General features: G+C 31.2%; 2 protein-coding genes across 2 annotated transcripts; both read left to right on the forward strand.

Annotated features, from left to right (window-relative positions):
- The first annotated feature begins 7671 nt into the window (after positions 1-7671).
- LOC106415982 (arginase 1, mitochondrial-like) lies at positions 7672-9585 on the forward strand. Its single transcript, XM_013856801.3, has 6 exons — positions 7672-8040; positions 8124-8283; positions 8360-8493; positions 8650-8859; positions 8931-9041; positions 9135-9585. The coding sequence occupies exons 1-6, from the start codon at positions 7891-7893 to the stop codon at positions 9393-9395; spliced, it is 1026 nt and encodes a 341-aa protein (XP_013712255.1). The 5' UTR covers positions 7672-7890; the 3' UTR covers positions 9396-9585.
- An 8841-nt stretch (positions 9586-18426) lies between these two features.
- On the forward strand, positions 18427-19657 carry LOC106415949 (protein EXORDIUM-like). The gene has a single exon (XM_013856760.3). The coding sequence runs from the start codon at positions 18596-18598 to the stop codon at positions 19538-19540; it is 945 nt and encodes a 314-aa protein (XP_013712214.1). The 5' UTR covers positions 18427-18595; the 3' UTR covers positions 19541-19657.
- Positions 19658-25265: the final 5608 nt, after the last annotated feature.

Here is a 25265-nt window from a genome sequence, read left to right on the forward strand (position 1 = left end):
AACGCGACTCTCCCCCATGGATAATTCTCAAACCGTTCTAAATCCATCACTAGCCTTGCCAGAGTAGATCGTGTAGCGGTTGAAAACTTTCTCCTTTCAATGAATCCAGTAAAGATGGAGAGGTACGCGAGCCGCTTGCGATCTTCCCTGGACCAATCCCCGCATCTCTTCAGTGCTGCTATTATCTGATCAGTAGTTGGCCCAGCTTCCAGATGAACTCCCAGCATCCCCCAGAAAGAAACCATCTCTTGGGTAACGTCACATTTTGGTGTCTCAAGGTCCTCGATGTACTCGCAGTTTAGACCAGTGAGGTTTTCAAACTCTAACAGTGAAAACCTCAAAGGTTCTGGACCAACGAGAGACCACATCTCATACTTCTTCTTAATGTCCAGCTTGAAACTGAGCATGTAGTGAACCAGCCTTGAAGCCCAACCAAATCCCTGCTCCTTGAACTTGATGAAAACTCCCAAACTCGACTCCTTGAACTCTTCAAATTCGTCATCAGTAAGAGCTTCCCTAAGAGCAGTATGCAACTTGCTGTTATCCGTATGATACGAAATGCTATTGTGGGCTTCTGGCTCTTCCCCTGATGTGTATAACCTACGGGGGAGTTCTGGAATATCCATCCTTTTTGTCTGCAAAATAATCAAAGACAACAATATAAGTCCAGACGACTTAGTAGACGACTTATAATTAAGTCGTCTGGAAAGTCTTCCAAATGGACGACTTATATTTAAGTCATCTACTAAGTCATCCAGTTGGAAGACTTTCCAGACGACTTAAATTACTTACAAGTCTTCCAGTACAAAGCGGACCTGATTAGTCGCAGAAGGAGTTGGAGTACTCGTCATTGCGGTTATAGATCTGAAAAAATAAACGTGAAACGGTGAGAATGAGTAAATTGATAGAGACAACGTTTTATGTTCATCTTTTCCTCGAGATTGATGACTTATCGGCGTTAGGGTTTACAGAGAAACGGCGCTAAGGTTTACAGAGAAGAAGCGGCGGCGCTAGGGTTTAGAAGAAGCGGCGGCGCTAGTGTTTAGAGGAAGCGGCGGTGAGAACGTTGGTGACCACGGTGGCGAGGGCGACGGTTTGTTCGGAAATAGTGGAAGCGGCGGCGCTAGGGTTTAGAGGAATCGGCGGCGCTAGGGTTTAGAGGAATCGGCGGCGCTAGGGTTTAGAGGAATCGGCGGCGCTAGGGTTAGAAGAAGCTGCGGCGACAACGGTGAGAATGAAGTGAGATAGATAGCCGACGTTGAGAACGATGGTTTGTTCGGAAATCGTGGGAATTCGAAATCGCCTTTGAGAGAGAACTGTTAGGGTTTCTTAATTTGCGAAAAATGAAATAAAAAAAAAGAAAAAATCACCTTATATATTGGGTAAATAATCCGGTTAGCTTTAAAAGTACATTGGTAAACTTTAAGGTTTGGTCCGGTTTAGACGACTTATTCTGGCTGATAATGTACAACAGACGACTTAATATTTAGTCGTCTGTTTTCAGACGACAAAATATTAAGTCGTCATAGACCCTAAAATGAACCCCTAAACTAAAATGACTAGATTAACTAACTAACCACGTTATAAAATCAAATTATACTTAAATAGTGTTTACTATACACAGAAATGAACACGCATAAGTAATTTTAAAAATTTTCAAAAACGGTTTTAATGCTTTCCAAAATCTAACCCTAAGAACACATACAATACTACAACATATGTTGATGAAACATAAACTAAAGAATATCATGACTCACTACTTTCACTCATCTATGCTGAAAACAATTGAAATTTGTTATATCTTAATTTATACCTCCTAAGACATATGTTAATTACATAATTCCCATTTTTCACTTATCAAAATATTTTTTACAAAATTTTTAAATTATGTTTAAGACTAACTGTCCAGACGACTTTCAGTTAAGTCGTCTGGACGACTTATTTGCAAGTCGTCTAAACAGACGACTTGCGAGGGGTAGAAACGTAAAAAAAATTCCGTTTTTTTGTTTGGTCACAAGGGGATAGTTGTAATTTCAATAGCCTTTTAGGTTACTTTTGCCTTTGACCCAAGTTGGGGTATTGTTTTGGGTTTGACTCCAAATTTTGAGTCACACTTGGCAATTCTCCCTTTAAATTAAGCAACTATATATATGTAAGTATAACTATAAATTAATTTTGATATAAGTTTATGTCAATGTTATATTTTAAAACTGATATGAAAAATAAAATGAAAAATTCAAAAATTAAAACTAATTTATTTATATATGTAGTAGAAAACAATATTAAATTTTGATGAAATCTTATTAAAATTTGCATTTTTTTTTATTTTTTAACTTGAATTTGCGAAAACTGGGTTTTAATATTGAACTACGTCCGATTTAACTCAAATTCGGTTTTTAGCACAACTCAAAACCAGTTAGAAGAGCGAGTCAGGATCCGACTGGTTCGATCGTACGGTCCGATCAGATTTTCAAAACATTGGTTAATACAGTTCAATAATTAAAATATGTATTTTTAATAATGAATATCTTTACTACTAAAAACATACATATCATCTTTAAATCTATTTCAAACAAATCTCACACTATAAAAAATAATGAATAATAAAAACATTAAAAATCAATAGTTATATTGTGAAACAAAAAAAAAATTATACTAGATTTAAAATTTGTTAAAGATTAAAAACTTCAAACCCGCGGTTAAGAAATCTAGTTGTCCCGTTAAAACTGTTATAGAAAAATTTAGTGGGATAAAAAACAATGATATCGAAAAAGTGTACAACCGCGTACATTTTAACTTTTCTTGCCCTGAAACAATATTTTTAGGATACGCATCCGGTCAAATATATCTTTCTAAGAAATCGAGCTTAACATAATAATTTCTTTTGATTTCTATTATAAAATGTAGGGTCTTTAAACTTCTGGTCCATATCATTCTGTATGTTTATATGCAGTATGAAGACATTCATATATAAATTGGTGGAAAAAATACAGTATATATATTATTGAATTCTAATGACATTAAGAACATTAAATTAATTATTTGATATTACTAAAATAAAAAGACATTCAACGTAACATCGACTTAAATACAGTTTCTAGAACCACCCATCAAAACATTTCTTTGGGCATTAATATGAATGTTTGAAGGTTACATTTCTATTATTTCTCATGATCAATTGTATGCTTTTTAATTTAACAGGCCCTTAAACCCACAACTTTTGATGTATCTTGCTATCCAATCAACCCTCAAACCCACAACTTTTGAGGGTTTCAATAGTGAAAATAATTCAAATTTATTTTCTTCCACTTGTGAGGCCCTTTAAACACTATCTATATATGTGTATTGCAATATTAAGTTTTGAATTTAATTATTTATAAAACTGTGCAGCATAAATTATAATTAATTATTATGAAGATTGTACATTAAAATGTAAAATGTAAAAAACTAAATATCGTTTGGAAGATCCTCCACCACCAAATGATCCTCCACCACCAAATGATATGTAATCATTCATGCATGTTTATAGGTAGTATTTCTAGGTCATATATAAATTGTTGGGAATCCGACCTTGCAGTTTTATCTCTCTCTTCATTAAAACAATATGTTTAGAAAATCGGTACACATGAGGTAATACCATTTTGAAATACTAAATACTTTTTTGTTTCTTTGTCTAAGTATTATATAGTTATGTTTTGGTAATAAGTCGGTATATATTTGCTGGTTTGAAAATGATTATAAGGAAGTGATAATCAATATTTTTATTAATTTTTAATGATGTTAAATGGGTATTTAATACTTCTTCTGTTTCAGAATAGACTATGTTTTAGAAGATTTTTGTTGTTTCATAATATATGATGTTTTGATATTTTTATGTTATTTTTAATTTTATTGGAAACGGTGTAACCAATTAGATATTGTAACCATTTATGTAATTGGTTGAATGATTTTTAAATTATATTTTTAAAACTATTTTTTAGAAAAAATTAATTTTTTTAATTTTGTGTGTTGAGAGGTAAAACATTGCGAAACAAATATATGTAATGATACTATTATTTTCATACAACATCGGCTGCACACATATTTTTGAAGTAATAATGATTAACCCTAACCTTTCCTCTGACGTCAGTAGCTTCTCTATTCTGAATTAATAATGATTAATCACTATATTCTTATGTAATAATGATTAACCACTATATGCTAATCGTATGAATAAAGAAAAACTATTTCACTACAAATCTAATCAATTAAATGGAAGAATATAAACATTTTTTTTTTGCCATCTATTTTTATTATCATTAAAAGGCCAAAACCCAACAGGCTAAGCTCGTCTACCGTACAAACAACATAAGCCCAAAACATAAGGACGAAATAAAACTACTTCCACCACAAACCCAAATATGGCCCAAAACACTAAAACCCATCTTTTTCACCGAGACGCCACTCACTCCACGCGTCAAGCATTAACGTGGACGGTACACGTGTTGAAATCCTCACCTACGAGGCAACACGCGTCACATGGCCGCCTCCCGGAGACCTAACTGGCGTTTTACCGGACCTCTGCCGGAAACCGTCTCCCAATCTCCACCATCGAACATACCAGGAAGAGACACCACTACCCCTCCTCTTTCCATCGTCCACCTCGTGGACCATCAATCGGCCGACGCCGAACACAACCCAAAGAAAGAACAGAGCCGCCGTCAACACCAAAGACGATGCTACGCGGAGTCAGAAACCGACTGTTCACCTTTAATCGAAACAGGTGCAACATCGGAGTCAAAAACCGATCAACCACCTAGCGTTGGTGCGTCGCCGGAATACATAGTTTCACTGAGAGATTCCGGTTGAGATACATCTCATCGCCAAAAAGAAGAAGAGACAGAGAGGCGACAAAGAAACAGATCCAACAAACACAAATCCCGACCGACGACGTGTCTTTGAGAGCCCACCGTCGCCGGTTAAAAAACGGAAATCAGAAAACTAGCCGCCTTTAGAGAGAGGATAGAACTTTTTCTCTCTCGTCTCTCCGTATAATGGACACATGGAAGAATATAAACATAGAAGCTTGTATTGGCTGCGTCATCATTTATTGGGAATATAGTCCATCGATATATAACTAAAGTGTCAATTTCATAGTAAAAACAATAAAATTTTACCTTTTGTTGGCCCAAAGTATCCATTAAAGCTTTGTACAAACACAGCAAGAGCTTTGATTCTTCATAATCAAAACAAAACAGACCCCACCATCTTGAAAAATGCACGCAAGAGGAAGAGGACATGTACAAGAAAAAAGAGATACATAGGAGTGGATAATTAGCAGTCCATCCATTGGTGTATAAGATCCACTTTTATTTCCCATTCATGATAACAATTAACAAAAAGCAGTCTATCTACTAAAGTAATGCATTGTTTGAAAGTGGAGCAATTTTTTTTTTTGGTCGTTACTTTAATTAAAAAGACAGAGCAGATGAAACACTCATGTTAGAGTAGTTCAGGTAAAAGTCTGTGAATAGTAACATTTTCATTTTAAAAATATACAGTTTCTTTTGTTAAAAATGTCAAAATAAAATAAATATGAAATTATTTAGTGAACAATACTAACATAAAATTAAATTCAGAAACTTAAGTAATATTTTTATTACTTATATTTCTTACATTCAAATTTATTTTATGATTTTAATATAATTTTTAATAGTTTTAACGTTTATTATGCTATACTCTTTATATTTTTCATTTTAGTTATTATTAAAATACTAAATATGGCTTATATCGATTTTATTATTTGACATCATACTTTGTTTTTAACAATATGTTTTCAATTGTTTAAAAACCAATTAAGTTGATGTTTAGTTAATATTAAAACTAAAAACTATTATACTATTTTACCCAAATTATAATTATTTTACATCATCCAAAATTAAATATATTTAATTTTAAATTTCAAAATATTATATACGTAAATTAATTTCTATTATATTTTGAATAAGAATTTATATTTATTGTAATTATAAATTATTAAAGAAATATTTTTATTTATTGAAATTATAAATTATTAAATAGTAATATAAATATAAATTGTTATAATTTCTGTTATATTTTTAATAAGAATTTATATTCAAACTATAAATTCAAAATATAGCAGAATTATGTTTTACTTTTAATTTAATCTAATTTTTGAACTATTAGACGTACAAAAACATAATATAAAATATATTTTTTGATTATTTTTATTCTTAAAAGTATATAATTATATAAATTATATACGCAAGATTATGTTTGGTTTAAGTTGACATCACATAAATTTTAAACAAATAAAATGTTAGAGTTAGTAAATTGACAGCAAATAAGTTTTATAATTAAAAAAATATAAAAGAAGTATATATCACACAGTTAATCAAAAAAATTAAAAAAATTTTATTAAAAATTCATAACAAAACATATTAAAAGAATTAAAAAACAAAACAGATATACATAAAAATAATACAATTATATAGTTTTAAAATAGACTAAAATAAAAATGTTAAAACACTAAAATAAAAATGTTAAAACACTGTTTACTAAAAGTTGATAAAACAGATTAATATAAATAAAATAATACAATTATATAGTTTTAAAATATACTAAAATAAAATGTTAAAACACCACTTATCAATAAATGTTAAAACATATTGATTTTGTAAATTAGATTTTGTTAAAAAATATTCTTACGCTTTTAAAATGTGGGTCAAAATCTAATTATAGTCGGATCGGTCATATTTTAATTGATGAAACAAGATATTTAAATGATTTATAATATCCACATCAGTTTTTGGATGAATGAAATTAAACTCGTGATGTTAACTACATGACATCATAAAGTTGAAGGATGTTGTCATGTATATATAACATATACTTCATGCGAGTAGGTATACATTAGTTTGGTTTAGTGAGCAGTCCTTTCCCTTTTAAAAGTATATAGAATGAAATGAAATGCATTTTTTACCTATTTATAACTTTATTTCTGAAAATTTTTACGTATCAAATCCGAAATGAAATCATATTTAGAGAGTAGAATTCTAAGAGGACATCAATCAAATTTACAACCAAGTCTCTTCAAATGTGATAAACAACTTCCAAAAGGCAACAAGAATGATCTTGCATCATAATCATCTTCTTGGTACTTGCATGTGTACTAGTCTCCTCTCCACCTCTTCCACGGTTGTCAATTCCGTTCGTATCTTCTTCATGTACATGTACAAATAACGAGTTGAGGTTAAATACGCTGTTGATAAATTTGGAATTGATGACTGAGCGAAGCAAAATCAAAGCTAAAAAAAAACAGATGAAAAATGAAGGAAACTTTGGAACTGTGGTTGATGAACAGTTGAACATGATATGAATTATTTTAGTAGGTGCGAAAAAGAAGGAAAAGATATAAAAAAAACAAAAACAAAAAAGATTTGATATTTTATAAAGAAGTTAGACGTGGCTAAAGCATCAATGATTTTAAAGTACTTTAGGTATTAATACAATTCCCTTTATATAATGAATGAATATTCTAAAAAAGTACATCATGATTTTAAGGATATATTACTAGAATTTATACATTTTCAAAATTTCTAACTATACATCATATGGTTATGTAAATGATATATAGTTTTTTTATGGTCATACCTTTGTGACATTTGATCACAATTCAAGAAAAGAAATTTGGACAGAAACAGAAAAGAAAAACAAAAGAGAAGAAATAAAAACCAGAATGACTGGTCATTGGTTCCATAGTCATCACTAACTCGTCTTTCTCTCTTTATCTCTAGCGATAAAAACAAGAAGAATTTCATCAAATCTATTTTCGACTTCATCACCTATTCGAGAAATTATTACAATCCGATCTAAACAAAAATTCCAGATATGTTGAAGATTGGGCAGAGAGGGATTCGCCACTTACAGCGATTCAGTACGGCGTCGTTCACGACCGTGTCTGCTTCTTCGATCGAGAAAGGGCAGAATCGTGTCGTCGATGCTTCGTTAACTCTCATTCGCGAAAGGGCAAAACTCAAAGTATTACAGTCTTTCATTTTGTCTTGTTTGTACGACAAAAACATAATCATATATATATATATATATATATACTTATTGTGTAGGGAGAGTTGGTGCGTCTCTTAGGAGGAGCTAAAGCTTCAACATCTCTTCTCGGTGTCCCACTAGGTCACAACTCTTCTTTCCTTCAAGGTCCTGCCTTTGCTCCTCCAAGAATTAGAGAAGCTATTTGGTGTGGTAGCACCAACTCCTCCACTGAAGAAGGTATCAAAAATATATTCGCTGATTTGTTTAAGATTTTAGGTATTATCTGATTTAAACTGTGGAATATATATTTCAGGGAAGGAGCTAAAGGATCCACGTGTTCTAACTGATGTTGGGGATGTTCCGGTACAAGAGATCAGAGATTGTGGAGTTGATGATGATAGACTAATGAATGTAATAAGCGAATCTGTAAAGGTTGTAATGGAAGAGGTAAGCTATTTAACCACTAGTCTGATTTGATTGTCAAAGTCATTGTCGACCTTATACAATCGTCTAATATTTTTCATAGTTTTTGTAATAGGATAATTAACAAGTGTTAAAAAAAAAATGTACAAAAGTAATTGAGATCCTTGTTTGCTGTGTAAGGAACCATTGCGTCCGTTGGTCTTAGGTGGAGACCATTCGATATCTTATCCAGTTATTAGAGCGGTTTCTGAGAAGCTTGGAGGACCTGTGGACGTTCTTCATCTTGATGCACATCCTGATATATACGACTGTTTCGAAGGCAACAAGTACTCTCATGCCTCTTCCTTTGCTCGTATCATGGAAGGTGGCCATGCTCGGCGGCTTTTGCAGGTAGGTGTTCTATGTACATGACAATCTCTAGGAAAGATAATACTAAGGGGAGCCCACTCTTTACTGTATAGGTTGGGATCAGATCGATAAACAAGGAAGGACGAGAACAGGGCAAGAGATTTGGAGTAGAACAGTACGAGATGCGAACTTTCTCGAGAGATCGTGAAGTTTTGGAAAATCTGGTATCTCTTTCTGTCCCCTGATTTTTAAGACAAGAGGTGTTAAACTGTGGTTTTTAGTTAGCTTTCGGTTTGGTTGTAATGTGGTTTGTACAGAAACTAGGGGAAGGAGTGAAGGGTGTGTACATCTCCATCGATGTTGACTGTCTTGATCCGGCGTTTGCTCCTGGAGTGTCACACATCGAACCAGGAGGTCTCTCCTTCCGAGATGTTCTTAACATCTTACATAATCTTCAAGGAGATGTGGTCGGGGCTGATGTTGTCGAGTTCAACCCCCAGCGTGATACTGTCGACGGCATGACGGCCATGGTCGCCGCTAAGCTTGTTAGAGAACTAGCGGCAAAAATCTCAAAGTGAGACAGAATGGTATCCTGTAGTTTCTGGTTTTGCTATGTTTCGGTGTTTCATTACGAGATTATGGACATCTCCAAGTGAATCTCGAAGTTTGTAATATTGGTTTTGCATGCGTTCTTGAAAAAGATGCAATAATAGACTGGCCATGTAGACAGAAGAACAGTCATAGATATGAATAAGATTGCTTACAATATGGTCATGCATCACAGCAAGGTCAACTCCTTTCCTACATGTCTAAACTATTTGGGGAAATATGGTTCTTTCAAATTCGCAGATTCGTTACTTCTTACGTCCCTTTTCACACACTCTTTGAAATATTAATTTACCCTCACAATGGTAATGATTGCAAACATACAGAAGTTAAAACTATTTCACCTCAAGGTGCTAAATATGACATTAGTTTGCAACCACGTACTTTTCTTTAGAAAGAAAAGCAAAAGCAACAGCAACTACGACATTTTAGTAAAAAAAAAAAAAAAAAAAAAAAACTCTTCAGCTAAAATTGGATATATTACACTCAGTTTTGTCTTTAGTAAAAATAGTTCGAACAAATCCATCAACTAAAACAGAGTTTAGCCCGCATCCGTCCGCCAGTATATTCTTTCGTTTCTATACCCATTGACATATTGTTTATATGAAATAATTAAATATAATAATTGTGTAGGTTTACTCAAAAATATTAAATATTGATTTTTAAAAATTATATAATTACTTATATATTGTTTTAAGATTTGTTTAATAATAGTTGAATTTCATTGTTTTATAATTTATTTTATATTTTATAAATTCAATAAGATTAAAGTATTGTTTAAAATTTGCTATTTTATATTGTATAGTTCAATAACATTTGTTTTCATATGTCTTGCTCGATATTATTATTTATAATATATTGGTGTGTACTATATTTGTTATTTTTGTTATTAAATATCAATTATCATCACCACGGTAAAAAACAATTTCTTAACAAATATATACAAAAATGTCTTTAAAATTTGAGAAAACTACTCCGAACTTTTTTTAGTTTCATACTTAACTTTTAGAACAGAAAATGTTTATGAAAAACATGTTTAGAACTTACTATTAGTTTAGGTACTACGAATCTTAAACAACGATTACCCAAAATTTTGCATATATGTAGAGAATTAGCTTCAAATAGCCCACTCCACAAGAGTCAAAATCTGTGTGGCTCTTGATCAGTCACTCCTGATTTTATTTTGAATAACCATCTGCAACTTATGATCTTTCTATCCTTAGGCTTATCAACCAGAATCCAGGTGTGATTCTTCTGCAACGAATCCATCTCTTCATCTGTTGCAGCATTCCATCAGTCCCACTCATCAGTTTCAGTAGCCTCACTATAGTCACAAAGGCACTTCAGTACTCATAGTCCCAGAGACAAACATCGCAAATGCTACTTTTTCTTCTAAACAATCATAATCATCAAATCTGACCGGAGGAACAATGATCATTTTGCTCTTGTTTCTTGTGAGCTGATAATTTGATAGACTCGTTCTCATAGCACTGACACCTTGAGTTTCTTCTGTAGCATCCTCAGTCTTTGAATCCTTATGCCTCTATGTTTCTGTATGAGGAGATCCTCCTCCACTAGAGTTTCTTTGGATTCTTGAACACATACAAGTAACTCGGTAAGCTTTTCTTCTGTGTCAAGTTTATCACTTACTGTACTCGAGCCTGTAATGTCTTTGTATACATGATGCTAATGAAACTTTACATTTCTACTAACCACACACTTTTCACTGTCTAGCAACCAGATCTTATACCTTTTGGTACCTATAGGATAACCAACAAAGATCCCATTGACAGCCCTTGGCTTCAGCTTTCCTTGATCTGCAAATACAAACGCACCAGAGCCAAACTTCTTGCTTATAACCATGCTTCTTGTCCAACCATACCTCCTCAGGTGTCTTGAAACCTATGGTAGAAGCTGAAGACATGTTGATCACGTATACAGAAGTTGCAGCTGCATCTGCCCAAAAATTTTCACCAAGTCCATACTCATTCAAACCTTTTCTATGATGGTTTCATTCATCCTCTCTGCCACCCCCCCCCCCCCCCCCCCCCCCCAATTTTTTGTGGTGTGTAGGTGCAGGTCATGTGACGAGTAATGTCATGCTTTCTGCAAAAGTCATAGAGTGCATTGCTGCAAAACTCCAAGTCATTATCAGATCTCAAGCACTTTCCCTCTTCCGTCAATCTGATTTTCCATCAGTCTTTTTCAATCACAAAACATTGACAAAGTCTAACAAATTCAAACCCTCCTCGAGTGATCATCTATGATGGACAAGAAGTATTGAGTTCCAGATAGTGATGGACATACATTCGGCGAGCCCCAATAAATCCGCATGGATATAATCCAAAACGTGAAGAGTATCATGTTTTCTAGTCTCAAAACTCTCTCTTGGCTTTACCCACAATGTAATGCTCACATAACTCATCCTTAATAATATATTTCTTCTTGAGAATGCCGTCTCTAACCAGGACTTTCATATTCATGTAACTCATGTCCCCCAATCTGCTATTCCATAGAAAGCATTTACTCTGGGATGTCTCAGTATTGCATAGCTCCTCCTCCACTGTATTTCCATTTAAATATACAAACATTCTTTAATATTCCATGCATTGCCAACTGGTTGTTCTTTATATCAGACCAATACTTCAACAAAACTTCAAAAATAATTCACAAGGAAATTTTAGGGGTATTAAGTTTTTAAATTTTTAAAATAACTTAATATTTTTATTTTATAACAATTAGCAAAATTTGATTATAATATACTCCCTCCGTTTCATATTAAGTGCGTTGTAGAGAAATTTTTCGTTGCAAAATAAGTGTCTTTTAGAATTTCAATGCATAATTTATTAACTTTATTTTCTAGTTTATTTTTTTAATAGTTGAAATATGGTTAGATGTATGGGTAGTGATATTTTTATATAGAAAATATGCGAAATTAAATATTTTTTAAATTTGTGTGTACAAATCTAAAATGACACTTAGGGGGATGTATTGAAACAATAATTTTAAGAGAGTTTGAGATTTTGTTAAAATCTATTGTTATTCAACCAATGATTTTAAAAACTCTTTCCAAATCAAGTGTTATTCAACATGAGAATTGTGCAAAGTTATTGAAAATCACTCGTAATATCTTGTTATTCAATTAACAATTTATAAAATTTATAAAAAGTAAATCAAATCAAGTGTTATTCAAGTGTAAGTAATATTTAAGAAAAAAAGTTGTGATATTTAGTAGACTTTGCCTTCATTTTTAGTTAAAATTAGATCCCGTAAAATAACATCCCTATAGGTGTTATTTGAACAATTTTGAAAAAAAAAATGAATAAACCATTACAGAAAAATACTGGAGCAGGAGGCTGGAGTCAAAGCCGTCGAGAGTGGAAGGGGACGATCTTAAAGACGATGATTACAGTCAAGTATGGTGCTTTTGATACCTCTAATCTGGATCATGACGAAATTGGTGCAGAATGCTCAGTTTTGAATCCAACTTCTTCTTCAGACGCAACAACCCTACATTATATGAGCTCTTCCCTCGTTATAAGAGACCTGACAAAGAGTATTACCAAGACTTGGAGGGATACTGAGGTGGGATTGATAAATACCTTAGCCCTCGTTCTTCGTATTCTGTTGATGATCATGGTCTGCAGAATCCACTCAAAAAAAAGAAGAACCAGTACCTTGCAGTCCTAGAAATTTGTGACGACACGAGCTTGGTTGCATATAACCCAATCGAACGATTCCTACAGAAATTTACAGACCCAAAAATCCTAGGCTTAGAAGTGGATCAACGTTCATATCTTAGAGGAGAATCCATGCTTCAATAAGATGTAGAAGGTGAGGTTAAGCAGTCATCACACTTTCTGCTGTCACACTTTCCATTTGTTTTTCGTTTTTAAAATGATAGTTTCATCTTGTCTGGTAAGCACGAGGTTATCCAAACTCTAATTGCTGAGTACATGTTTTCAACAGTGTCTTGTTGAAATTAAAAGAGTTGATGGAGTAGCCGCAGTGAAATGTAGAAAAAAAAATATCATAAAGTATATTGAACAAGTGTTCTGTTTTGTGTATGATAAATATGAGTAACCATGTATTGTTCCCAGAGTACATCATTAGCTTTGGATAAATTATCTAACTTTTACTTCTGTTATTTATCTAAGTTACTCCTAAAACATCAAACTTTCATAAAATCCACATTGCTAGACCATCTGAGAAGGACATGGCTCTAATAAAAGTGTTATTGAAGTGTGAGACTACCGAGTAGTAGAATGTTTGAATCACCAACCTTTGCGAGTTCTGATGCTTTGTCATTTGTGTGTTGCAATGACTCCTCGAGTATGACATGAATCCCTTGATTGACTTGCCATGAACGTATCATGTTTGAAGTTTGATCCAAGTATCACTTGTATTTCAATGTTGGTTGTATTCTAATATACATCAATGGCCAGAAGTTCAATTTTTTATGCATATACGTTATCAGTGATAGCATGATAGGTAGATAGATCCGTAAGCAAAAACTATGACGAAAACTATGTGCTCAAATTACCTAAACAACTCTGAAATTATAAAAGATATCTTAACAAATCACATATAGATTCTTATTTGTAGATTTTAGTTTTCATCAAAATCACCCTAATAAATTCAAAAATCACCTAAATCCCACTAAAATTAAAACACCCTAAAGTCTTTTAAAACAATAGTCCAATACACCCCCTTAATATGAAACAGAGAAAAAAATACAATTAGCATGCAATTGGAGATTAGAGTCAAAATAAACATAGCTGTTAAAGAAACAGATTTAAATATCAGTTTTCGGTTTATCTATTAATTAAGGTGGAACATAGATAACAACAAGGTTTCACTAAAACCAAACAAAGAGAATCCGTGTCTTTTCTTATGCAAAGTTCAGTGGTTCTGATTTGCTTTTCTCTTATTAAAAAAAATATGAAACCTGAATTAGCTACTATTTTATATATTAGAAACACATTTAGCCCAAATTCATGCACTAAAATTTTGCATCCATCATCGATTATTTTATAGCGGATTTTTTTGAATGTAACTATAACTCGGCAGACAAATAAATTGATATTGTTCATTTCTGAGGTAATATGGTAAAATCTTTTGCTTTCAGAAAACATCTTCAGTAGAGTAATTAGAAAAATGAATTGCGTATATTTTTGAAGCAGAGGCGGACGCATATGAAGGAGGGGGGTGTGGCACGTGCTCCAATATCAATTTTGTTTTTGCCCTATCTGTATCATATGGATATACTTGTTCGGGACATTTTAAGAAATTACCTCTTTTGCAAAAAAAAAATTTACATGATATTTTAATATTTTATTTGTAAATAATACTACAATCTTTATGAAATATGTATATATTATTGTGGGGGAGGGGGGAGAGACGTAGGTATACGTTGCATAGAAAAGAAATTCGTAAGAAAATACAAACCTTTATTATGTAATGAAGCTAAAAATGTTTAAGTAATGTGAAAAGACGAACTTTAACTAAAAAGAAGAACCGTTTGGTTATGTAATGTCGACTTATAAAAAGTTGAAGATTTCGAACAACCAGACTGAATCTAAATAAAATAATAAATGAAAATTATAATACAATGGAAACAAAAAATATTATAGTTTAACATGGATGCAATTCAATATATTTAAATAATAACTAAATCAAAATAAAATAACATAATGTTTAAAACAAATTATACCCTTTTTAACAAATTATTCTTATACTTTATATTATAATTAATTATTATTTTAATTACATAAATATTTCGGATTACGGGCGTGCAGCATGAACCTCTCAGCTTTGCAACTCAGATGGAAGGTTTACTTTGGACAACCTCATGTATGAAACACATGAGGATAACTTCGATACGGTTCGAGACGGGCTGATCGGACCTAATAGACATGACTACAAACCCAACGGATTGGCCAACATTCGTGACATAGATCGAGGTGTTCCAGAGATTACAGGAAGATTTCGAGGATGTGAGTATGTCTCATATTCTTCAAAATAGAAATGGTCGGACAGAAGCATTAGCAAAAGAAACAAGGACCAGAAGCTATATTTTTTTCATATAGATCAGATCCAGCCAAATTGAGATGCTCCTCGGAAAATTGGCTCGTCTGACTATTACTTAATCTAGTGTAGATGAGCAAGTGACCAAAAAAAAGTTACACCTAGTTTATACTCCCTCCGTTTCAAAAAAATAGATTTTTTAATGTTTTTACACATATTAAAAAAACACATTAAATTATTATAATAAATGTATTATTTTCTATAATTTTTAATTTTTAATATCTTTTAACCAATATTAATGGGCAAATCTCCAAAATAGCAACTTTCTAAATTTATATCACAAAAATAGCACTCAAAAACTAAAATGACCAAAATAGCACATTTCTAAGTTTATCCTTTGAAAATTTTAATTTTTTTATTTTTCAAAATTTGAAATCTTATCCCCAAAACTTCAATTTTCAACTCTAAACCCTAAACCCTAAACTCTAAACCCTAAATCCTAAACTCTAAACCCTAAACTCTAAACCCTAAACCCTAAACCTTAAACTCTAAACCCTAAACCCTAAACTCTAAACCCTAAACTCTAAACCCTAAACCCTAAATCCTAAACTCTAAACCCTAAACCCTAAACCCTAAACCCTAAACCCTAAATCCTAAACCCCACCCTTTAACTCTAAACCCTAAGTTTGTGACTTTTGATAAAACATTAAGTGCTATTTTTGTGACTTTTGACCTTGAATGCTAGTTTGGGAACAAAAACTTGATTTAGTGCTATTTTTGTCTTTTTCTCAATATTAATTCAATAAAATTAATTAATATTCTTGAAGTTTACAATTTTTTCATAGAAAACACAAAATATCTATCTTTGTGAAATAAATTTGTTTTTCTAAAAAATCTATTTTTCGTAACGAAGGGAGTATTAAAATTAGTTTTTTTTTTTCACAAATTAAAAAGACGAACCTTAAAACGGTGAATATGAGTTATGTGTAAAAGAGCCAACCATAGTCAAGCTCCCAGTCACGAGCTCTAACCTTCTTTCAATTACTCACAACTCGAAGACGTGGACGCGCATGTTGTCACGCGCGGACATTGTGTCAGTAAGGCTTCTCTCTACTTGTGGGATTTGGTTTTCTCTCGCCAACTGTACACCGTTTCCCGTAGCTCTTCCAACCTACTTTCCTATATTAGTTGTATATATTTATTAATTCGAGATTTATTGATAATTTAATTATTTGCAAAGTTTTTCCAGGCTGTCCAAAATTTTAAAAATCCCCAACGTCTCTTGGACGTTTCACATTTTCTCTTTAACTACCACGCGCTTTAAGTCCTTTTTTTTTTTGAGCGACTGCCCTTTAAGTCTTAACATATACATCTTGCTTGCTTGCTGGCAAGAGTATTTCAGTCATTAAATTCGGTGATGTCTGTAACTAAGCTGTATATTCCGTCACACTTTATCGATAAGGTCAAATTTGATGCCTCTTTTTAAAATTTCTGTAAACTCATGGCTGTATATATTATAGGTATTGCTCATTTCTGACATAATACACTCTTTTATCAATTTTTACAGTGTTCTAATACAGATATAAAAAACTTGATTAAATCTCTAATTTGTTTTTAATTGTACAACTTGATTAAATTTCTAATTTGTTTATTAAATAAAAAACAGAAACCAATGTTACAAACAACTTGATTGAATTTCTAATTTATTTATTAAAAAACAGAAACCGATGTCTTTACAAAAGAATCCTATGTCTCATTCGATTATCCTGGAGTACTCTTATCCAAATTAGAACATAATTTGTAGATTATTTATCAACTAACACTCAAATGAAGTCATATTTGAAATATATACATTACTTGTTTTACTAAATGTCTTTTGAAATAGGAGTATATTTATAAGGGATTTTAAAATCTTAACATGAAATATGTTTTAATTTTTCACGATATAAGACTTAAAGACTACACGATATAAGGTTTGGTTTTTCAATTTTAGGTCATCTCTAATGGGACACAAAAAATTTCTTTATATTTCACACTAAAATAGAATAACTTTATTATAGAGTAAAATATAGAGTAATGTTGTTTTTTCACTCTGTATTTGGAGTAAAAAAATAATATTACTCTATATTTCACTCTATTATAGAGTAATTCTATTATATAGTGAACCATTAGAGCAAATTCAATTCTATAATAGAGTTACTTTATTTTATAGTAAAATATAAAGTAAATTTTTGTGTACCATTAGAGATGATCTAAACACTAAAAATTTTGTCTAAAAACCTTTAACCTGTATGCAAACCTTTAACCTGAAAATACAAAACGAAATTTAGATTATTTACAAAATTGAAATCTTACAACAGCTCTGAACGGAAGTAGTGTACATGTTTGCATAAAGCTTGTAAACGAAGACATTGACAAAATTAAAAAGACGAATGAAAAAATTACCACAATCTAAAAAAATTGAATTCAGTGAAAGGTCTCTTGGTCCAGTGGTTTGATCAAAAGTTTATTAATGGTTCTACAATAAGAGGTTTGGGTTTCAATTCTCGGAGAAGACGGAATTATGCGAATTAAAGGAAAAAAGGCTTACAAAAGATCTGCAGCATGGCGCAAGGAGTGCCGTCAAGCTTGGATCCCATAGGACGGCTCAGGTGATGCAGTCAGGCGTGAATCCTCATACGGCAAGTAGAATTGTCGGCTGTAGAATCGTCTGTAATATTTTTCATAGTTGTAATAACATAATCATCGAGCGTTAAAAAAAAAATTGAATTCTAACATAAACCAAGGATGTAACTATAAAGTAAGTGTGGGGCTATCCTTCCTTAGCTGGCAACAGTAGTGTTTCAAAAAAAAAAAAAAAGCTGGCAACAGCATGATGGACCATTACTCTCTTTTTCCTTTCTTTCCAATTTCTCTGCAACTTCTCTTTCTTTCATTTTAAAGCATATATATGGCATTACTTTTTATTTCTATTCAAAAACTAATTTAATTCAACTACAAAATACAGAGAAAAATATCCATCGGGAGAGGCATATAAATAGCCCCATCACACTGCTCGTTTCTCACAAAACAAAATCTGAACTTCAAAAGCAAAGCTTCCCACTCTCGTTATTCTCTAGAACCATTCCCAAGAAAAAAAATCAAAATGTCTTCGTTAGTTTTCAAACTCTTTTTATTTGCGTCTCTCTTCCAAATCTCAATCTCTGCTAGGAAACTAGCACAAGATGAACCAAACCAGTTTCAATCATTGAAATACCACAAAGGAGCTCTTCTCTCCGGCAAAATCTCCATTAACCTAATCTGGTACGGCAAATTCAAACCAGCTCAAAGAGCAATCATCTCCGATTTCATCACTTCGCTTTCACATTCCTCTTCAAAAACTCCAAACCAACCATCTGTGGCCACGTGGTGGAAGACCACTGAGAAATACTACGAACTCGCCGCAGGAGATAAAACTCCTTCTCCTTCACTCTCACTCACTCTCAAGTCACAAATCCTCGATGAGACTTACTCTCTCGGAAAATCTCTAACAGACAGAGACATCCGCAAGTTAGCCTCAAAAGGAGATCAGTACGATGCGGTTAACGTTGTTTTGACTTCAGCTGACGTGGCGGTAACTGGATTTGGTATGAGTCGATGCGGGACACACGGACATGCTCGTGGTAATACGGGTAAGCGTGGATCCAAATTCGCTTATATTTGGGTCGGAAACTCCGAAACGCAATGCCCGGGTCAATGCGCATGGCCATTTCACGCACCGGTGTACGGTCCTCAGAACCCGCCGCTCGTGGCGCCGAACAACGATGTGGGACTCGACGGTATGGTGATTAACTTAGCGAGTCTTTTAGCTGGAACCGCAACGAACCCGTTTGGTAATGGTTATTACCAGGGCCCACAAAACGCACCGCTCGAAGCTGCGTCCGCGTGTCCTGGTGTTTATGGCAAAGGAGCTTATCCTGGTTACGCTGGAAATCTACTTGTGGATACTACGACGGGAGGTAGTTTTAATGCGTATGGTGCAAACGGCAGGAAGTTCTTGCTACCTGCGTTGTATGATCCTACAACGTCGGATTGCTCTACTATGGTTTGAGAAGAAAAAATTGTTTACTGTTTCATCTTTTGGTTTTGTAGTAGAAAATGATTAAGCATTATTATTCCAGTGTAATTCTTTTATTTTATTCATTTAATATTATTCTGAGTTCTCTTATTGTTGTATGATTTTCATATTTTTATATGCAAATCATTTAAAATCGAAAAGGCTTCTATTTTGTTAGTTATATTCCTGTTCGAAACTTGATAGGCAGAATATAAGTACAAAAGTGACGTACAAGCCTAGAAGGTTTATATATTGAAACATGAAATCGTGCCAAATGTGTATCTTGTAATGTTTTTAATTTTCTGATGTGCTATGATTTGTGGCTGTAGAGCTTTGAATCAGTTTAACATTGTTTGTTTTTGAATCAGTTTAACATTGTTTTAGACGTATTCCAATCTAACTTATTTTAGCCTTGACTTAACGGAACAATTGTAGCAAAAACCATTTAGCTAATTAAACGAAAGCAACTAGAAGTTTTCCTGCGCCATGCGCAAAAATAATAATTTTAAAATAACATTTTTAATTTCAAAAGAAAATTTTGATTTATATATCAACATTATTAATTTATATGTTAACTTCAATAGTTATAAAAAATCATAAACGTATTTTTGTAATCTTATTTTTTTTTATTTGGTATAATTATTTAAATTTGATTTGATTTAATTTTTAATAAAGATAAAATTAGATTTTAATTATATTATTGTGTTTACTGATTATTTATTTTAAATAAATATATATATATCTTCCCATCTAATTTTAAATATATATATATATATATATATTTACATATAAATATAAATTCTAATAAATTTGAGACTTTGTTTGTTTTACTTAAACTGGAAAATCTTTTTGTTAATTTAAATGATGAAGATGAACAGATTAATTTAAATAATGTTTAAATATTTAAGTATCAAATTTTTTTTGGATTAGTGTTACTTTATTATGTTTATTTTTATTAATGTGAGACACATATATACATATATATTATTATTTTAATTGTGATATATGAATTATTAATATATTTAATAGTTTACCATAAATAAATATTTATATAGAAAATTGACATTAATGATGATATATGAGTTATTTTTATTACCATATTTAAAATCCCTGCAAAAAAATTTAAATTTTTATAAGAAAATTTTACATCTCACAATTAATATGATGTCATGTCACTATTTTCTAAAACCATGTCATCTATTTTAATTCCATGTCATCTTTTTTCAGCGAGAATGATTGTAGTGACGACATGTGTATAAATCACTTCGCAAATATAGTCTAGGGTATATATATATATATATTTACATATAAATATAAATTCTAATAAATTTGAGACTTTGTTTGTTTTAGTTAAACTGAAAAATCTTTTTGTTAATTTAAATGATGAAGATGAACGGATAAATTTAAATAATGTTTAAATATTTAAGTATCAATTTTTTTTTGGATTAGTATTACTTTATTTAGTTTATTTTTATTTATGTGAGACACATATATACATATATATTATTATTTTAATTGTGATATATGAATTATTAATATATTTAATAGTTTACCATAAATAAATATTTATATGGAAAATTGACATTAATGATGATATATGAGTTATTTTTATTACAATATTTAAAATCCCTGCAAAAAAATTAAATTTTTATAAAGAAATTTTACATCTCACAATTAATATGATGCCATGTCAATATTTTCTAAAACTATGTCATCTTTTTTTCAGCGAGAATGATTGTAGTGACGACATTTGTATAAATCACTTCACAAATATAGTCTCGGGATGTAACTAAAGAAGTAAAAACTGAAAAAACAATGGATAGTATAAACACATAATAATTTAATCAGCCATGGCTCTTACCCATGGCAACATGGACATTTGTCAAGGGTCCATGGGTCCAAAATTTTTTTTTGTTGTTTTAAAGATTCATTTTAATCTGTTAAATTATCAAAAAGATTCATAATTAAGTAAACCTAATTTATTTATTACATGACAAAACAATAAAAAATTTGTACATTCACCATTAGTTTTGAGATGTTTTTTTTCTATTTGTTTCAGGTAGTGTTTTGAAAACCGGACCAGACGTTGATTTGACATTGTAACTAGATCAATGGTCAGACCGGTCCAACTGGTTCAACTGAATTTTAAATTTTAATTAAATTTTACATTAAGTAACTATTATATGTATAACATAAAATTATTTTTATAAATTTTATATAAGAATCTAAAAATGATATGAAAACAAAAATAATTTTTTAAAAAATAATATAAAATAATGAAAATAATTTATTTAGATAGATACTTAGAAAACAATATGAATTTTTTTATGAAATATTTTTAAAATTTGCAGTTTAAGAAAAATACTTGAATTTGGAAAAATAGGATTTTAATATCAATCTTGATCACTGGTTTTAGCGAGTTTTACCGGTTTTGACCGGGTGTGCCCATTTAACTCAAATCCGGTTTTTAGTATAACCCGGAATCGAATAGATGACCGAGTCACGATCCGACTGGCCGTTCTGGTCCAGTCGGTCGGTCCGGTCCAGTTTTCAAAACACTGGTTTCAGGTCTTAGAGTTCAAATTAAAAGAAATGCAATGAAAAAAAATATAAAAAATATTTATAAAAGGGTCCATATTTTGTGTTTCACTCAGCCAGAACTATTATATTGGTTAAAACGGCACTGCTCAAGAAGAAACGAAAACAATACACATTCTGGAATAAGCAGTCTGTTTCAAAAACCAAGACTCAGCAAGATATTGGAATAATCAAGCTAAAAGTCCGGTTCAAGAAAATCAACTGGCTAATCTGGTGGAGACATGCAATAAATGTACTTTAGCACTTATTTTCATTAGGTAAAGAAAATTTCAAGGTCAAAAGTAATACAGAGTGTATGTTAATTATCAAACAAAGATCCAGCTAATCTCTAGCGGTATCTTGAATACTGCGTGAAACACTGAAACTATAACCATCATTTGCTTTTCTGCCTATCACCATACTATTAATTGTAGTATAAACACATAATTAACTGTAAGCAGCCAAACCAAAAGATAGAACCAAGAAATTGCAACAATTTCAACAAAAAAGGAAGAGTGGTTGATTAATAATGAGAAAGTCTTTTCGGTGGTTTCCCAACCTCGACGAGTGTAATCGCGTGATGGTCATGTGATCATTTTGGAATTTGGATGCCTTAGTTGGCGGTGATCGGTAGGGACAGTTTGGTAACGTACGCGGTTCTGGTCTCCTGCCAACATTTTCAATTTCTATTATCAAAATCTTTGTCCCACACTTATTTATTATCCCTGTAATGTAAAAGGGCAGCATCGTGGACTCAAACCGGACATTTGGTTTATTTGCCCTACCCGCTTACCTGACTTGTTTTGTGTAAGTATTAGAAGTTTTTATTTGTACTTGAACCTGATCCAATAAGTACTTAGTTAATTAAAGGGAAAATCACATTTTAGGTACTTGTTTAAATACTTGCAAATTACTTAATAATACTCCATCCGTTCCAAAATAGATGATGTTTTGAAGAATTTTTGATGTTTTGAAGAATTTTTGATGTTTCAAAATACATGATGTTTTGGTATTTTTATATTAATTTTAATGTCATTGAAAATTGTGTGACCAATATGTTTTATAGTTCTTTTGATGATTGGTTGAACTAGTTTTTGTTTATATTTTTAATCATACTTTTTAGATAAAAGTGTATGTCTTAATTCTTGTGCAATGAACCAAAACATCAACTATTTTGAAACAAAAAGAGTATTTGATATTTATTTATTTAAATTAACTTTAAAATTAAATATCCCAAAACTTATAAGCATGGTTAAACGTGGAGTAAAATACGTTATTTTTCATATACATGTTATTCTATCTAGTACGTTCAAGTAATTTGATTTAATATGTGTATATGACTCATTTGAAATAAGTATGTATTACATCAAATACCTAAAAAACAATATTCTTTTTTATTTATATTACAATGTCAGTAGTAAAATAAGTATTTTAATGGGTAATACATATTTTTAGAACCAATAACAAGTAGCAAAACAAGAAATGAGGAAAATATTAATAAAGTCAAAATACTTGGTACTTAACTTGTACTTACAGATAGTAAAATTTATGGTCTTATTAATTAACTTTACGAAACCAAATACTTGATTTTTCAAGCCATATACGGGTTAAGTAACAAGTATAAACCGAGTAGAAAGTATCGATGCAAAGCCCAGGCATTACCAATCTATGTGTAGTCTTCGGTGTATTGATCTGTTTTAGAAAGGGAGCGTGTGAGTTGTTCATTTCAAGAATAGGCTGGATTCGCCTAGTGGCACTATAACTAGCAAAGGATGCATAATCTTGCGAGTTACTTCTGAATACAAAATTCAATTAAAAAAATCATATTTTAAAACCATAGCATTTCGTTATTCTTTGGTAACTACTTGACTTTGAATCTCTATCAACCAAAAATTTGGGACCATTAATTAACATGGTTAAAACTTAACCGTTTGAAGTTCAGATGCAATATGGTACTCTTTCTACCATATGTAGTCTAATTAAAAATTGAATAAGATTTTCAAAAAAAAATAGTTCAGCTTTTTTCGATATAAAACACTCATGTCGATAAATTTTTTTGAGTCTTTTTGTATAATACAAAATTGATGACCTACGTGTAAATTAAATCTCTATACATCCTTTGAACTACTTAAACTTGACTATTGATTAATCTGCCGATGTATATTCAAAAGGGGAAATCACATAAAATATTTTAATAAATTTTGATAATTTTTTAATAACCAAATTTCTATAATATAGTTACTATTTTAACTAGAAAATAAGGTAAAATAATTTTAAAAGTGTTAAGTGTTTATCACAAATATAAGACACAAATATTAAAATAACAAAATATGTTCCATTAAAGAGATAAAAGGTACTTATACTCGTAAAGTTAACTAATTTATACTCGTTTAGATTTTTGGTGGGGGTTTTGGGGTGGGTTTAGGATTTTTTAAATAGATAACTAATATTTTAATAATTTTGAAATATTTTCAAAAAGAATTTTTAGATTTCAAAATTTTTTTTTGTAAAAGATCGAAAAGGTTTCAAATTTAATAAAGTTTTTCTGAAAATAAATATTTTTTTATTTTATTACTTATTTATATATATTTTATATTTATATATCTATTAATGAAATCTTTTTTGATCATTTTTTCTTTGTGTATTGTTTGGTCAAAAATCTTTTCAGGGTCTTCTGAAAGATTTGTCTTTATAACTAATTTGTTTGTTCATTATCATATAAAATCTCTTAAACATTGTTTATTTAACACTATAATCATAAACTTAAATAAAATAATATATAATTTTTATTTAATATTAATTTCTTTAAAATTATCTAAAATTTAAAAAGTTGAAAACTTGACACTATTATTAAATGAAAATAATTAAGTAATAAATGTAAATTTCTGACATTTATCTCTAATGGTCTACAAGAAACAAAAAGCTGCTGAATTGGTTTACTTCTTGCGTGTACGGAAGGATTCGAACCTCCGAATAGCGGGACCATAGTTTCTATCCAAACAAAAGTTATCTGGAAAATGTTATTTTGAAGGTTTTTTACGAAATAAAAGAGTTTTATGAAATAAACTTGCATAAAACTAAACTTCAAAAGTTTTTATGGAAAAACATTCATAAAACTCATTAAAATAGTTTTGCAAAATTA

The sequence above is a fragment of the Brassica napus genome, chromosome C3, assembly GCF_020379485.1.
Source record: "Brassica napus cultivar Da-Ae chromosome C3, Da-Ae, whole genome shotgun sequence".
Taxonomy (NCBI): Eukaryota; Viridiplantae; Streptophyta; class Magnoliopsida; order Brassicales; family Brassicaceae; genus Brassica; species Brassica napus.

Coding starts and splice junctions, on each gene's coding strand:
- LOC106415982 (XM_013856801.3), top strand. CDS start 7,891: ATGTTGAAGATTGGGCAGAGAGGGATTCGCCACTTACAGCGATTCAGT. Junction 8,284..8,359: donor CAACTCCTCCACTGAAGAAG/GTATCAAAAATA, acceptor TATATATTTCAG/GGAAGGAGCTAAAGGATCCA. Junction 8,494..8,649: donor TAAAGGTTGTAATGGAAGAG/GTAAGCTATTTA, acceptor TTGCTGTGTAAG/GAACCATTGCGTCCGTTGGT.
- LOC106415949 (XM_013856760.3), top strand. CDS start 18,596: ATGTCTTCGTTAGTTTTCAAACTCTTTTTATTTGCGTCTCTCTTCCAA.